We start from the raw sequence: 17276 nt of genomic DNA, 5'->3' as shown, positions 1-17276 counted from the left end.
ATTATTTTTAATATTAGTATATAAAAATAATTTAAAAACATTAAAAAAATATTATTTTGAAAGAAAAAAATTTTAATTTTTCAAAGATGCTTTTCTAATTTCATCTAAAACCCTTCTTGTTTCAATTGTAGTCTTTCGATGATATTTAAATTTAATTACTTGATATAAGATTAAGCAGGAGTAGTTTTATCAACTAAACTTGTGTCTGTCTAATAGTGGAAATTTTAATTATTTTCTTAATCTAATCATAATTATTGTTTCGAAACAGTATATTCTTTTTCTAATATTCAATTGTAAGTAGACAACCATTATCTAAATTTTAGATTAAGAAATACATTATCATTATCTCTCTCTTTTTTTTTCAATTTATATCCTAACTTATTAACCCAGTTAAATTTCAATTTGCTTTAGACTAAGATCCCATTTATTTTTGCTGTTGAAAAGTACTTTTATAAAAAAATTAAGTTTTTTCTGTTTAAATAAATTTTTTTATTGTTTTTAGATAGCTTTAGTGTGTTAATATTGTAAACAATTTTTGTAAAAAAAATATTTTAATATATTTTCAAACAAAAAATACTTTAAAAACAATTACTACTACAATACTATACAAACTCTAAACCTTGAAAGCAACATGCTCATATGGGTCTCTAGAAAAATAATGGGAAGCATCACATCATCAATAAGAAATAAATTTAAAATGCAAGCAAGCATAGAGAAAAGTTGATTTTATGATTAGGTGGTGATCTATTTGGTGAATTTGTGTGGGTGTTTTAGCAATGCTCACCACCAATGTAACTATCAGTTCAATCGCTGGTTAAATCATATTAGTTTTTACCTCTCACTTGCAGTAAAATAATTGAAAGCAGGCCCAAGCTCACCACCCCAGAAACAGAAACAGATGGGAGCTCCATGTCCTCAACCTTCGGCAACTCTTAAAACTGGCATTGGCAATTTTTAGGTAATCTCCGTTGCTTTTTAAAATACCTTTCATTTTAAAATATATGAATATAATATTTTTTATTTTTATTTTTTTAATTAGCATATTAAAACAATAAAAAATATATAAAAATAATAATTTAAAATAAAAATCAAAATCAAAATTTTGAGAAGCATAACCAGACCACCAGACCGTAAAAGCAAGATATTATTATCTCCACTATCCTTGCAATTCCATGGAAGCCACCAGGAGCAAGTCGGCCGGCCTTGACCATCAGACGACTAACTCCACTCTTCTTTTTTTCATGCCCAAAAGACTCCAGTATTCACAAAGCAAGTTCACTGGATAAATCAAATGAACATCATTTCTCCTTGTAAATGAACAAGCAATCCAATGAAACAACAAACATCTCCTTCGTTTTAATTGCTAGCAAAATTCATTAAAAAGACTCGCCCGGCATTTTTTGAAACGAAAGTAAGTATCAACCTCTCTTAAAAGTAATCTAATCCCTTCAATGCAATTGGAGGCAGAGAAGAGGGGGGGAGGGGGAGGGGGTTTGTAACAGTATAACTTGAACAGTGTGAAAAGCTGCCAAACCATCATATAATCAAGCTTTACATGCAACCCCAAACCATTTTGACATCAGGGTGATCTTTACACCATATAGCATACTAATTCAAAATAACAGATATTGTCGAGAAGCATATATCACTTCAATTCCAGAAACCTGCAATTTGTGAAACCGCTCAAGGGGCCTTCAATTTATAGCAGAACCCAGAGAAAAAAAAGGGGATATTTGGAAGAAGCACCTATCTGAGGACTATACACCCACAACCAAGCCATTATGTTAAATGCATGTCTCCCCCATCTCAAAAGAAAGATGCCCTACTCATATACTTTTCTTTCAGAAAACCAAAAAGAAAGGCCAAAGAAAACAACTGAACAGATCACAAGTTAATCAGGTGGCAACCACTGTGTCTGGGGCCGAGGAGCCAGATGAGGCACTGGCTTCATCCACAACAGTCTTCGGTTTCACAGATGAAGCCTCAGCTGAAGGCCTGGGTTCATAAACATCCCCAATATCCAAGGTGTCTGGAAGGTTTCCAGAAGACTCAGGAGTGTCAAACTGCATGAGAACCAACATATTAGGATGACCCAAAAAGTGGAAAGATGAAATGAGGTAGGAATCGAATTTAGAAACCCAAAATACTGATCCAAAATGAAATTTCTACTATGTTCTTTTTCAGCATACTGGAATTGTCAAAAAATCACATTATCAGCAGGTTATATAGCATGGGCCAAAAGCTGCCCTGTAGTTCACCACTTAACTCCCAATGATCAAAACAGCACACCAAAATAATTATGCAAAATTCATCGAAACAATTTACAAGAGATTCTGTATATGTAAACGTGCATCTAACTTTCACCAAAACAAGGGACAACCCCTCAAGTTAGAGAACATGCAGACTAGACATTTTGAAATCCTTCACTCAGAATTCAGAAATGTAAGCCGAGTAAAGCAAGTGCATATAAGATAATCCCACTAACTTTGCACATAAAGCAAATCGTGTAATTTCCACCAGAAAAGTTTTCTCCTTGCATTTCACTCTAACATACAAGACAGAACATTTCACTCACCCTGGTATTTTATCAACTCACATTTATGAAATAGTGAAGAAAGCAAGCTAAACTTGTGAACAATCTAAAATCATAACAAATCATATAATTCTTGCAAAAATTACAACCAAGCATTGACATTAGAAGTTTGAACAGAAGAGAGAGGAAAAAAGGGAAAGAAGTCTAGAGTTAACCAAATATATAATGCAACATGACAAAAGATAAAGAAGAAGAAAGAACAGCAACAAATGGAATTAGAGCAACACAAAATGGCTCATAGCACACACAAAACACAAATTTTAAAAAATTAAATTGGGCTCGTTCCATTCCTCTCCAGTTTTTATGCCTTCAATCAACATGATAAACAAATCTGTATACCACGAAACAGTTTGTAAGAAAATTTACCTCAAGTTGGTTTAACATGTCAATAGCAGCATCTACGTCACCTTTGTTAGCCATATAGACACCAGTGAGGGACTCATCAGATATGCCAGGAAAATTGATCCGAAGATATTCCAAGTCCATTTCAAATTCTTCATCCACGATCTGCTTCCCTGTCATCTCATATGAATTCTGTGATGACAAGCCATAAGAACCATACCCAGATTGACTCTTCAGCATAGACATTTCAGGAACAGAAATCGGCCCTTTATCATTTTGCCTAATCTGTGCATTATGCTTGGCAGACCCATACCACACATTTGGATTCCCACTCTGCACAGTCCATCCTCGATTTTCAATTCTATCAGCTGAATCCCTTTTAGAAAGGGGAATATACGCTGCTGCATATGGGTTCAAAGTAGAGAATCCTCCGGGCTTCATTTCCTTGGTTCAGTATGCAAATCACACCTGTACATAACAACAAATAAAAAAACCCGCCATTATCAAGAAATTACTGCTCGACTCAAAACCTAAAAAAAATCAAACAAAACCCCTACCATCAAATACGGTACATCACAAAAAAAAAAAGAGCTCATAAAATCTTTCCATAAAGAAATAAAACAAAACAAGAAGGATCTCGTTCAAAAAAATAAATAAAAGAAAAATTAAGGATCACAACGACAATTAAAATAGATAACTAACACAACCATACCTAATTAATTCTTTTTGAATAAGCGAATTTCAACTACTTTTTACCTAAATCAATTAAATAAATAAATAAATACAAATAAAACATCTACACAAAAAAATACCATTAGAAATAAATATATAAAAATCAAAATTAAGAAAGAACAAAACAAAGCGGAGTTCAGCAAGAAAAATATCGAATTGATGATCTTGATGTCAACCACAATGATTAAGGAGATATTTTTTAGATAGTTTACCTGGAATAATCGATCGCGGAAGCAAAATTGGAAAGTATCTTGGAAGCAAAGAAACCCTAATTTTTTGTTTTGAGATGAAAGAGAAAGAGAGAAATGATTGAGAGAGAAGAATCAGCGAGCTCCTTCTTAATAAAGGTTTCAATTTTTTCAGATACTGCCGTTAAAAGATGACATTTTGAGGTCCGTTTAGCTTCCGTTATTTTGTAACCGTTGCAAGGTTTCCACCTTTTAAACGCCATCAGTTGTTTAGCGGCTGAGAGGAAAGGGTGTCGTTTTATCGAGTAAATTAGCTAAATGAAGAGCGCTTCGATTGGTTAATAGTAATTCAGTGTTTCGCTAATTTAGGGCTAACTACGAATTGGTTCCTAAAGTATTGGATGTATCTCAATTCAATCCTTAAAACTAAAAATTAGCTGTTTTTTATCCTCTAACTATCACTTGCCTACCAATCAATTCCATTGTTTATATTCCATTAATTTACTCTTAATCTATGAATGATAGGCTTTGTTGATTCCTATTAAAGAAAGCAAACCAATTTCAAATGCTAATTGTAGATAATTTATACATTGAAAATCTCGGAAAAAAACATTAAATTAGAATAATCTTTGTAATATAATCTTTAACGATGCTATAGATTTTGGGTTCAAAAGAATTTAAAATTAAAAAATATTTACTCATTTTTAGTATTTTTATCAAAAAAAAATAATATGATATATTTTAATGTAAAAAAACTATTGATAAACCAATATAGAACCCATCATTTTTTATTTTTTTTTGCTTCTTTTTTTTTTTGTTTATCTGCTTCGACATAAAATTAAAAATAAAAATATATTTTTTTTAATGATAGAAAATACTAAAGAATTTTGAAGAATACTTTTTACCACAAGAATATTTTGATTTTAATGAGATTATATGCAATTATATGTTGGGTTCATAAAATCTGTGATTTTTCCTTAGCATTATAGCATCTTGAGGACTAGATTGTCGTTTCATTAATAGTTGGGTTTAAAATTGCACAATTTTATAGTTTCTATACTGATAAAACTATTTTTCACAATTGGAGGACTGATTTACAGTTAACTTTCCAGTTTATAAAGAGGAAACTGAAATGTGAAGTGGATGAGATGAGGTAAGCTCATAACAGTGGAAGAAGGAAGAGACCACGGCAATGGCAATGGCTCTTCTTTGTTCTCCTTCACACTTCACAACCCATCACCACAATCCTTTCTTTGGGTACTGCTCTCAATTCTACATCATCCATGTCTTTCTCTTTGGTTCTTTACCATGGGCTATGTTTTGATGTGGTTTTCATTTCAGGAACCAAAGTAGAATCTTGTTAAGCCAGAAGAAATGTAAATTAAAAGAGAAGATTATGGCATGTTCATGTGCTTGTTCTTCTTCAGATCCCAGTTTACAAAATGGGTTTTGTAGAAGGGACTTGGTGCTTTTTGGTCTCTCTTCTTCATTATCCATTGCCTTCCCATCTTCAGGTGAGCTTGAGCTTCAATGAAACCTTAATCTTTTAGTTTGAGATTATTGATTTTATGATTTGAGTGGTGTAGAAAGAGCTGATACACTGCCTTTCTTGTTGTGCTTGCTTTGGACTTGTGAGACATATATAATACCTTGAAAATGCTTGAATTTCACTGATTTTTCTAGTTCTTTATAGGGATACTTGCTGAGGAAGATCTGAAAATGGCTTCAGTGGTTGATGAAATAAACGCCTATACTTATTCATATCCAGCGGAATTGCCATCTAAGAAGTTCCTCTTCAAATGGTAGGTGTTTGAATCCAAGTGCTATTCAGTATAGTCTGAAGCAGTGCATTAGGTCTGCGTGTTGTTTAATATGTATTCTTTTATCTGTGTTTTGACTGCAATTCCAAGTGAAGAAGTACTTTTTCATGAATTGGATGATTATGTTGCTGGAGGCAAATGTGAATTGGAATATATTAATAAAGGATTTGGGCATCCATAGACATTCATATACCTGAAAAAATTGGACTATCTAGAAAAATGTTCCCCGGCGAATGGATTTGAGCCATTTTAATTGGGTTTCTCTCTTTAACAGTAATTCCATTATTCAAATGTGTTCGAAATGTTGATAAATCTTCGACTACATTTATTTGGTGTTCTGTCTGCAATTTTGCTTCTCTTTATTGCTATGGTGTGTCCTTGGAAATTATAGGAACATAACTTTATTAGTGATTTGCTTATTTTAAAGGGTGGAATCCAGAAAACCTGAACGCTATTCATCAGCTGCACCACTGTCCCGTAAGTTCAGTTAATTTGCTATATGAGGGATGAGAGAACATGAACTATTACATGCCCTTTTAAAAAACACATGTATTCCTGCTTATATTGTTTTGAACTTGATACAGCTGATGCACGCCTGCGCATTGTGTCTGAGCGCGTTGACATCATTGATAACCTCATCCTCTCTGTTTCGGTAATAATTCCATTTGACCTTATTCTAGCTAGATGCAATGTCTGATGAGGTTGTTTTTTTCAAGGATTATGATTTTATTACTTTGATTCAGATAGGTCCTCCAAATCTTCAGTTTGTAAAATCTAAAGACAAGAGTACCTGGGCTGCAAAAGATGTTGCTGATTCTGTTTTGTCTGACAAGTCTTCACTGGTAATATGTCTTAGCATCTCTTACTACGATTTAAGAGGTCCTCAGTTTGACAAACATATCTGATGGATTTTCCGGACCACTGTGACAAAAACAGAATAGGTGCAGAATTAAAACATAAGTTTGAATCTTATATTAAATAATAAATTTTTCTTATAATACGAAGCATCTTCTCAAATCTCACACAAGACGTACATTTGTGCGAAACTGAGTTCTACAAAATAATTTCCATTGTCCTAGCAACCTTAGAAATTCATTGCAGTGTAAACATGGGTCCATCGATGTTTTTGCAGAAAACAAATGGCAAAAAATTGTATCTGTAGAGTTTTGTCGGATCATAGATGATAGAGCCAACACAAGCTTTCTGTTGAATTCTATAGAGAGGCTTTCTTGGTGAACAGGGTTGTTATCTGAGAAGCCTTGTCATCCTGGACGGGACTGGCCATGACCTCTCTTTGTGCTTCTTGGACTCCATTTCTTCTGAAAGCTTAACTCCTTGAATGAAGTAATGCTGGTTTAACATGCTTCATTATTTCTTTTGCAGCGAGTCACTTCAACTCAACGTTTGTCTGAGAGTTCAATTCTTGATGCACATGCTAATGAAGTAAATTTTGAAACCTTTTTGTATTTTGTAGATTTCCATATTGGGAATGCTACATACAGAAACATATATTCCTGTATTTCCATTTATGTTTTATCTTGTATAGTTGCACGAGTTATGTGGCATTTTTTTTTTCCAGATTGATGGTGAGCCGTACTGGTTTTATGAATATATTGTACGCAAGTCACCCACCAAAAATGTAAGTTCTCCCTTCCTTGGCAGGATTCTTTTGAAAGATCTGCTACAGCTCTCTGTTGTTGATAGTTTGCATGGGAATTTGTAGGCTCAAGAATCAAATCTTTTCCGACGCTACATTGCTTCAACAGCTGAACGAGATGGTAGGGAGCCATTTTTTTTTAAAGCAAACAGTTGCATGAAAATATATTCCAATACTAGTTTCTTTTCTCAGCTCAATAACACTAAATGTCACCTGATGACTATTCACCAGGAGAAACTGTGCCCACGTCATTTCTTCTTCTTGTTTGAGATCTTGAGTGTATTTCGTGGTTCTACTTTTGTTCCGAACTTACAGTTCAACTCAATTGCAGGGTATCTGTACTCTCTGAGTGCTTCAACTCTAAGCAAGCAGTGGGACAAGGTATACAGCCCTCTTGTGTCTGTATCGAGTTGAACACGTCATTCTGCAGTTACATGCCTGTATTGGTTTATTCATTGAATTGAGCCTAAACAAGATATCATTTCCTGTGCTGCAGATGGGGCCTTACTTGGAAAAAACTGTGGCCTCGTTCCGCCTTGTCCCTCCCACAGGGGACTATGTACCTCCATACAAGGATCCATGGAGATTTTGGTGACAAGCTTTCATCTTATTCATTTATAATATCTCACTCCCTTTTCTTGTCAATCCAATAACAAGTGTAAGGTTTCAGGGAAAATTTAGTCATCTGTAATATTCTTTCGTTGCATGATTTTGTTGAATTCATAATCACAAACTGGCTTTTGTTATCTCTGTGGGATTAATGTCACCAAACTAAATAGGTTCCTCTGTCCCGGGAGGAATGATTATGTGACATTCAGTCGGATGCTATACTAGAGGTTGCTATTAATAAGCATCGTAAAACACCATGGAATTTCATCAAAGGCGGGGAAAGCACAGAGCCCTCAAAAAGAAGAAAATGACATCGTTGCTCCAGAAAAATAGCCATATACATGCCATCCATGCACGTCAGTTGTTTCAAGTCTTTCGACAGAACTGATATCGACAGCCCAAGAACATGTGTTTGTCGAGGATCTCGATCGTGCCTAGATTTGATTTCATTGATTTGTTAATAACTGTTTAACATAATATTCAAAAAGGAGCCGTTTGGAAGGAGCAGATTGTAGGAGCACTAGCAAACGGCTAGTAAGATGGTAGAGCAGGATCCATTGCGTAGCCATTTCAGAGGCCTTCATCTGCCTTACAACGGAGGCCTGAAAAAAGTAGAAAGAACAAGACGAATGCTTTAGATGACTTTTAGTTATTAGATGGCCATTAATAAAAGACCTTTAGATGACTTTTAGATATTAGATGGCCATTAATAAAAGACGTCTCCCAAGCTGAGCCTCAAGCTCTGAACCAGATGAAATAATACTGGCCATCACCCTCCGATATGGACTCTGCCAATTGACTCTCGAATACTCCAGCAGCCTGTGTGAAAGGAAAATTAACACTAGATTGCCTCGAGAAAACATTTCAATCCACAACTTGCAACTGCAAACAAGACCCTGGATAACAGATATGATATGCACGCGCGCATTCACATGCACATGCATACATAGATTACATAAAAAATGCTAGCTATTCTTGATCTCTTCCTACCTTACTAGTTAACAATACATGAAACGGGGAACATGTGAGATGTATATGATCCATCCATTCACAATTACAGTATCTAGACCTTTCAACCATGGACGTTCTGATACGTACAAGCTCATCTGTAGTGGTTGACAGAGTGGATGAGAAAATTCACATGTGACCTCAGTTGGTGAGAGGGCATCTACATGGGATCAGTTTGTCCTGTCAATTGCTGGCACAGCTTTGAATCTTCAATTGCCACTCCGATCCAACCAAAACTAAGTCTAGAATTGGATCTAGTACATGCTCGGGCTCAAATTTTGCTATATTTAAATGCTCTCGCTTAAGCCTCACCTGAAATCGGAAAGATCAATGTCAATATAATTGTGTGTAAAAACCAGGAACAAACTAAAGAAAACAGAGCGCAACTACTGCATGAGAAATACTCCCTTTGAATCTTGTGAAAGAATGGGCTTCTAAGACCAGATATACGTATTTCGAATTCTTTTCATGGCAGTTCGCACGAAAGATAAGGAAAACTGAAAAGCTTCTCAAACCTCGAGAAAGCTATCATTTAAGTGCAAAATCGCGACTTAAGAACCGGTCACGGAGCTAGAAGGAAGCTCGGCAGGGAAGGATTCCTCTTTGGGTGATAGGCTCTATGGGCCCGGACAGCCAACCGAAGACTCTACAAGAGGATAGTGCAACATCACCATTTTCAATTGTTAGAACACCTTTTGGATTTCAAACTTTTCCACACAGAGCCTTACTTTGCACAAATGACTCTTTCACACATTCCACCCCCGACTCGTTTGCATTCCTTGCTAACTCTACATCCTTTCCACAAAAATGCGAGAACCTAAGAGCTTGAGCAACCCAATCACTGTGTTTTTTCACACAAATACATTTCCGAAAACCTCTTTTCGATAACTGCCCTCTACCCGAATACACAGAATTGGGACGGTTCCGACCATTTAACGGGGCAATAACCGGAATCCCGAGAAACGGGCTGTTAAATTTTAAGCTCATCGTCTTCTTTTAAGCAGTTTCTTGGCAGAATGGTAACTCTTTTGATGGGGCCCAAGAAACTTCTATACTGCTTTTGTGGTAATTAATGTTTTCAAAAATTAAAAACAAAATTGTTTAAATTATTTTATTATGATTTTAAATTGTTTTAATGTTAAAAAAATAAAAAAAATTATTTCAATATATTTTCAAACAAAAAGTACTTAAAAAATAAATTATTATCACTTTCTAATCTCAAAATCACCTAATAAATCACCAAAATGCAGATTGACTAGGCATCCCAATCATAAAATAAACCAAAAAATAATCAAAACCCGCTTTTAGAAAATGAAAATATAGATGAAGACACGGGCAAATTAAAGATTAACTCTAAAATCTGTTTTCTAAGTAATTTGAATGAAAGAACGAAAGAGAGAATTTCAATATTGTCAATAATCCTCCCGTGTTCTATTTTTCTTTGCACATATTTTCTTTTAAAACATGCAAAGTTTTTAATTTTCTTTTGTTGCGAGAGCACAAGCTTTCAATTTCCAACCAAAACAAAAGATTGGATATTGACAATGATAGATGAAAACCTTTGATGATTTGAAGATGTTATAATTATATTATGATATAATTATAGTGCTTTTAAGATACAGACTATTAAATATTTTTCATATCGTATTATAATAATTTGTTTTATTGATTAATAATTTAACTAATTATTTCATGATTATTAATATTATAATACAATTCAAAAATTCTTTGTTACCATAAATTAAAAAATGATATCCACTCCGTAATAAATAAAAATACAATATTTTCCAAGTAGTTTCACTTATTGCATGGAAAAAACTATTTTTTTGTAATTTAATAATTACTTTACTACGTGATGATGATGATAATAATAATAAATAAATAAAAATAGCATTACCATTGTATCTTAAACTTCACCTTGATACTCCATAAATACCATTGAACTTGGCGTGTAGCTTATTGCTGCTATTGACCACGCTTGGATTGTATGCATGGTATCAGAAGCATATGTGCCAATTTTAGATGCTGGACAAGGTCAAGCAAAAGCCATCTTGAGTTAAAGTAAAGTTCACGTAGCAAGCTTATTCTCTTTTCAACCCAACTTTGCCTGAATCTCATTTGCATCAGAGCAGCAACACAGTCCAACATTCTACCAGACCTCCCACCAGCAACCTGAACCTGATCCAGCCTTCCAAGTTTTGAAAAATGCATACATACCCCCAGTGAAGGAAGCTAAAATGTATTACAGAAAGTACCAAATGCAGCTTGCAGAAAGCAAATTAGCAAATATCAAGTTTATCTCACCACCTTAAACCAATGCTCTTTTCAACATATATTTTCATACTTTTAAATAAGTTGTAAATCACTTTGCGCTCATTCATCAACAAGAAAAGATTTAGATTTCAAAGGGCTGCATTACACAGAATTCAAGTTCAACTACCCGTCCAGTGAAGAATTTCAATTAACAAAACTGCCAAAACTATGTTTTCCATGACATCAGAGCAAAGATAAGATCCAAAACGCCAAAGAGGAAGCTTCTTTTTTTTTTGCTGTCCAAAGCAATACAACTAGAAAGTCACCTTTCACGAAGCCAAAGCCTAGTGCCCACTGTTTATTTTGCATTGGTATATGAACAACAAGAAACACATGTCCATATATGTGTGCCAAATGAAATGGGCATTTTACCGCACTGGCTGCTGGTTGTAATGATTCTTCTCTTTCTTCTTGGCTGCAGCTAGCCTTGCACTTCTTGCAGCAGCCTCTTGAGCAGCAGCTTTAGCACCCCCATCCATCTCTTTACCAGACTTCTTCTTCTTTGCGGATGCCATCCTCTTTAGTCGTTCTTTCATGTCAACAGCAGAAGCATCCTCCTCCGCGTGCTCTGCTCCAGCAACTTCTTCTGGCCTGTTATTGGCTTCTGAATTGGTGGGCTGATCTTGGGGCTCCTTTGCTGACTTGTCCTTCTTTTTCTTCTTCTTGGCGTTTTTGGACTCTCCAGCAACATTTTCCTTCTTATCTCCCTCTTCATGAGTCTCCCCATCTTTCTTCTCCTGTGCAGCATCTGCAGATGCAAGTAAAAAGAACTCTTTCTCAGAGGAGATTCAACACCAGACGCGTATTTAAGGCTAAACATCTAGCTACAAAATAACAGGGAACAACTGCAGTTTACACTTCCGTGGTCCTAGCAAAAACTGGAAGAAACAAGAAAAATACCTCTCTATACCAATACAAAGTAGAAGGGTAAAATTATGAAACAATTTGAAACCAAAAGTTAAGCATGAGGGACATCGAAGCAGTGCACATGGGCACATTGATTATCTGCTAAATTGCAGCAAACCTGACGATGCATTTAATGGTTAGAACATACATTTTGACTTGTCTAGAGCAAATATGATCCAACTATCCAAGTTTCAACTACAACATGTATTATTGAAGCAAAGAATACTATCAATGAATGAATGAGTAAAGTATAATGCTCAAACAATAAGAGAGCGTTGAATAAACACTTTTAGCATGCAAACAACAAGAGTTGGAAGATGAAGCTTTGGCACGTAACAACAAGTTTCATGTGCTTGTCTAGGTCATTGCTATTATCTAAAGAAACATAATGCATTAACAGATTTTAAACTTCTATGCCAATTAAACATCCGTGATTGGCACCACGGACAAACTTTTGGGCTTTTGGCATATAACTTGAATTACCATGTGACTCATCTTGGCCATTGCTATCTTTCTGAGCAACTCCAAAGTCTGCAAGAAGGGCCTCAAGCTCTGCAAGTTCCTTCTTCTTTCTTTCCTTCTTAGAAAGTTGTCTTTCTGTCTCCTTAGGTGGAAGAGGAACTTCTGGGGTCTTCTTAACCACTGGCTCAGGGTGTACTGCCTCTGGTTCATGGTCATGTTCTTCCTCTACATCATCATCACCTTCATCCAAAATATCTTCTTCGCTCTCACTTTCCTGCAACCCACAAAAAAAAAAAAGCAATCAGTGCATGCCAGCAAATGAAGTTTTCATAAACCATTTGCAAAGTTCTTTCCGTTCTATGGGGATTGTGGAAGACAAAGAAATAGTAACCTATCAAGATTTTAAAACAAAAACAGTTCAAGTGCGGCACAAGTAAAAACTAATGATCCAGGGTTTGCACTGTCACAATAATTCAGCCTTCCCATTAATTTTCTGGACCTCCTCTCTAGCCTCAGGTTGAAATCATATTTTAGGATATAATAGCTAGTCTTCCACAGTGCATTCATGTCTTTTTTTTTTTTCTCTGCAGAGTACCTTTTCTATTCCTTTCAAAAAGCAAAAAAAAAAAAAAAAAAAAATATATATATATATATAGTAACATAGAACCCCGCCAATTTGGAAAGAAAATCATAACAGCCCATATGTAATTACCATGTCAGTATCACAATGTAATCACATGGTATGTACAACACAAAATAAAAAAATCCAATCATTACAACAAAAACCTTGAGCGTTGCAAATAAAACTAACAGGCTCGCAGACTAATATAGCAAATGGGATTGGATTAACAAAACTAATAGCAACTCCCTATCAATATAGCACATAAATCAATCACATGTAGCATACAGCTCCTAAGCATAATAAAATCGTGCCAAGGATGCATATCAATCTATCATCCACGCCATAATAATCACCATCCAAATTATCAAGACCCCTTGAATCCAAACCAATAATTACCCACACGTGTACATACATAAAACATTTAAATCCATCCTCTCACCTCTACATGGGCAGATTTCTCCTCACTCTGCTGCTGGTCCGAGGACCCCCAAACAGATGGAGGCGGCGCCGTCGTAGCATAATAATCATCGTCATCTTCGTCGTCAACATCAGCCCACGATTTAGCAGTAAGTTTTGCCGGGGCCCAAAAAACTTCCGGATCAGGCTCCTTTGATTGCTGCTCTTTCCCACTCTTAGAACCCCCTTTCCCACTCTTCGAACCTACACGCTCCTTATCAGATTTCTTCTTCTTCCTCAATGTCTCAAGCGCAGCAAACACGTTCGTGCTGTTAATCACCAACGATCCCTCATCTCTCCTGCTTCCTCCACCCACCATGATTACCAACTTAGGGACAAAACGGTAAATTCGCAGAAATTTCAGGGATTAAACTCGAAATTTGTGAAAATCGTATGGACAAAGAACGACGACGACGACAAATTCCTAGGGTTTCAATAAATGAAAGATCAGATAAATTACAAGATAAAATATAAAATTAAGATTTAACCAAAAAAAAACAAAATTATTAAGTGATAATTTATACTTATCGACAAATCGATTAAAAAACCAAATCGTTAAAATTAAACTTCGGTTTTCTTGGCAATTGTTATACAAAAATTAGGGTTTCTTTGTGGAAATCAAGAGAGATAAAGTTCCGATGAGAGGCGGATATGGCGGAAAATGAGCGGCGGTGGCGGAGAGAGAATATTTTGAATTAGGGTTTGAATGGATATTTGATTTGCATGTGAAAGGAAAGAGAGGAGGTAGGGCTTGTCGCTGCTGTAGTGGCGTTATTAGATAACGTTATGAGAGGAAGGAAGATGAGAGAAAGGGTGGAATTTATAGAGTTTCTTTATTCGGAACGCTTGCCCTTGATAAATCTTTTATTTACAGTTAGTAGTTTCAGAAAACGGCGTCGTGCTGGGGATTTGACGAAAAATATAGTAGACTAGTTACATGACCCGCGCACTGCCTCGGGTCATTTTTTTTTTGCATAAAAAATATAAAAAAATAAATAAAATTTAAAAGTTTTAGGTTTTTTTGCAAAGCTATGCCAAAGAGTCTTGGGTTTGGCTACAACACCTGACCTAAAAGTAATATTAATTATAACATTAAACTTGCATGATCCAAATTTAAGTGAGCCTAGCTGCAATACCGGAGTGTCATAAAAATGTGATAATTAAATAGATTAATTAAAAAGAAAAAAACAAAGAAAAAAACCAACAGGAAATAAAAAACTAATGAAGAAAAAGAAAAAAAATTGAATTAATTGGGTTAACTCTTTAAACCAGGTTATCCCGTAAAACCTGGAATTCACGCCATGAAAATTTGATAACTAAATAGAAGAAAAAAAAATAACGGGTTTATCCAGAATTAACTGGATTAACCCATCAAACCAAATTAACCCGTCAAGCCTAGGATACATGTCATGAAAGTCTAATAATTAAATAAAAAGAAATTTAACATTAACAAATTAAATTAAATAAAAAAAAATTAATTAAAACAAATCCGAGTTAACTCATCAAACTAGGTTAACCCATCAAATCTGGAATTCGTATTATGAAAATCTGATAACTAAATAAAAAAATTTAACATTATTAAACTAAATCAAACAAAAAAAATTCATTAAAAAAATGAAAAAAAAAAGTTATATAATATAATATAATTATTATAATTATAATTATAATATAATATATAATATAATAATATATTAATAAGTGAAAGGCGTGGGGAAGCTACAGTACTTTTCCACGCCTTTTAGTATATTGTTAATAATAATTAAATAAAAAAAAATTTAATATTAACAAACTAAACTAAATAAAAAAAATTAATTAAAACAAATCCGAGTTAACTCATCAAACCAGGTTAACCCATCAAACCCGGAATTCGTATTATAAAAATCTGATAACTAAATAAAAAAAATTTAACATTGTTAAACTAAATCAAACAAAAAAAATTCATTAAAAAAAAAATTTATATAATATAATATAATTATTATAATTATAATTATAATATATAATTATAATTATAATATAATAATATATTAATAAGTGAAAGGCGTGGGGAAGCTACAGTGCTTTCCCCACGCCTTTTATATATTGTTAATATATATATATATGGTAGGAAAATAATTACTTTACTCCTGTTATTTTTTTACAGGAATGGGCAAGTTCGATCCAAGAAATTATCTAGATTATTGAATCATTTGATTGATGAGTGGATGATTGAATCAAATTAATTAATTATTTTTATTAAAATAATATTGTTTTGTTATTTTTAAAAATATATATATTTAATTAGATCAATCATATTATTGAAAATCTGGTTGTGCTATGAAATTTTATCAATTTAATATTTTATTTAATTTAATTATAAATTTAACTTGAGTTAAACATTCTTTAAAACGGTTTCCATAGCCAGGATTATAGGGAGGGGGGGGGAGCAAAATGAGAAATTACACTGCAGTATGTCGACTAAGAAAATTATTTTCAAAAACTCCTTAGAAGGTCATTTTATTGAATTTTGTCTACTATTTTTTATGTATTTAGAATAAAAATATCCATCTGTTCAAAGGCACGTATTTGATTTTATATAACAAAAATGTTTATTATTTTAAAAAATCAATAATATAAATAAATTCATATCTATATAACACAAAATCCTATAAAAAAAGGTAATAAAACTTTAATGTCGAGATATTTTTTAAAATAAAATCTGTTACTGTATATTATATATTCCCTGCTTATTATTTATATTTTTTTTTAATATTAGATATGCTCTTTTTCATCTATTTTTTCTTTATTTCTTTTTAAATTTTATTTAGTACTTAATTTATGATATTTTTTCTTTTTGAATATTAATATCGACTCCTTCTTAATTATAAATAATGTTTATAATCTATCATTATATTTTGTTTTCTTAAACTGAATTTATGTGCTCCTTTTCTGCCTAATAAGATAAACCTTAAATTTATATTTAGAGTTTGATGCCCATGTTATAATTGTTAATCGTTAGTGTTTCCCATGTTGTGTTTGTTTTTTAGATAGTTTTTATGGTTATGATTTTAAAAAATAAATTTTAAAAAAGTATAATTTACTATAATTAATTGGATTTAGATAAGTATTTGGTAAAAATTGTGGTTGAGATTTATAAGTAATAATAAACATGTATAAAATATTTGATAATTATGTGATTATAGTTGCTTTTTCAAAGTGTTTTTTACTTGAAAATATATTAAAATAATTTTTTTTTTAAAAAAAATATTTTTTATATTAGTGCATCAAAATAATTTGAAAATGCTAAAACAATATTAATTTTAAGCAAATAAAAAAAAAAAATAAAAATAATTTTTTTCAAAAGCACTTTTAAAAAAAAAACAAATAGAATTTTATAAAACTTCAGTTATAAAAAATATATAAGAACTTTTTCACCAAAATTGTGTTTCAAACTCAATTTTTAAGTAAGTCTTACAGTATATGCACTTTGGTATATTACCAAATAATTTATTGTGTTTTTTATACCATAAATATAAAAATTAAAGATAAACTAACGCACCGTAATGCGTGAGAGTGATTTTCTAGTTTTTAG

At 33.3% G+C, this 17276-nt stretch overlaps 3 protein-coding genes across 3 annotated transcripts; 1 reads left to right on the top strand and 2 right to left on the bottom strand.

Moving 5' to 3' along the window:
• Positions 1 to 1508: 1508 nt before the first annotated feature.
• LOC118050234 (polyadenylate-binding protein-interacting protein 5) lies at positions 1509 to 4076 on the bottom strand. The gene is made up of 3 exons (XM_035060505.2): positions 3880 to 4076; positions 2960 to 3403; positions 1509 to 2063 (listed from the first exon to the last, which is right to left on the bottom strand). Exons 2-3 carry the CDS (start codon positions 3374 to 3376, stop codon positions 1896 to 1898), a joined length of 585 nt encoding a protein of 194 aa, XP_034916396.1. The 5' UTR covers positions 3377 to 3403; positions 3880 to 4076; the 3' UTR covers positions 1509 to 1895.
• A 901-nt stretch (positions 4077 to 4977) lies between these two features.
• On the top strand, positions 4978 to 8078 carry LOC118050129 (psbP domain-containing protein 5, chloroplastic). The gene is made up of 11 exons (XM_035060382.1): positions 4978 to 5112; positions 5197 to 5369; positions 5549 to 5657; positions 6103 to 6152; positions 6260 to 6327; positions 6419 to 6517; positions 7059 to 7118; positions 7255 to 7314; positions 7399 to 7453; positions 7664 to 7713; positions 7829 to 8078. Exons 1-11 carry the CDS (start codon positions 5048 to 5050, stop codon positions 7925 to 7927), a joined length of 888 nt encoding a protein of 295 aa, XP_034916273.1. The 5' UTR covers positions 4978 to 5047; the 3' UTR covers positions 7928 to 8078.
• Positions 8079 to 11325: 3247 nt separating this feature from the next.
• LOC118050128 (uncharacterized) lies at positions 11326 to 14503 on the bottom strand. Its single transcript, XM_035060381.2, has 3 exons — positions 13692 to 14503; positions 12652 to 12904; positions 11326 to 12010 (listed from the first exon to the last, which is right to left on the bottom strand). Exons 1-3 carry the CDS (start codon positions 14025 to 14027, stop codon positions 11631 to 11633), a joined length of 969 nt encoding a protein of 322 aa, XP_034916272.1. The 5' UTR covers positions 14028 to 14503; the 3' UTR covers positions 11326 to 11630.
• Between the last annotated feature and the right edge of the window lie 2773 nt (positions 14504 to 17276).

Source organism: Populus alba, chromosome 6, assembly GCF_005239225.2.
Source record: "Populus alba chromosome 6, ASM523922v2, whole genome shotgun sequence".
Lineage (NCBI taxonomy): Eukaryota > Viridiplantae > Streptophyta > Magnoliopsida > Malpighiales > Salicaceae > Populus > Populus alba.
This window is presented reverse-complemented; position numbering and strand designations above follow the sequence as displayed.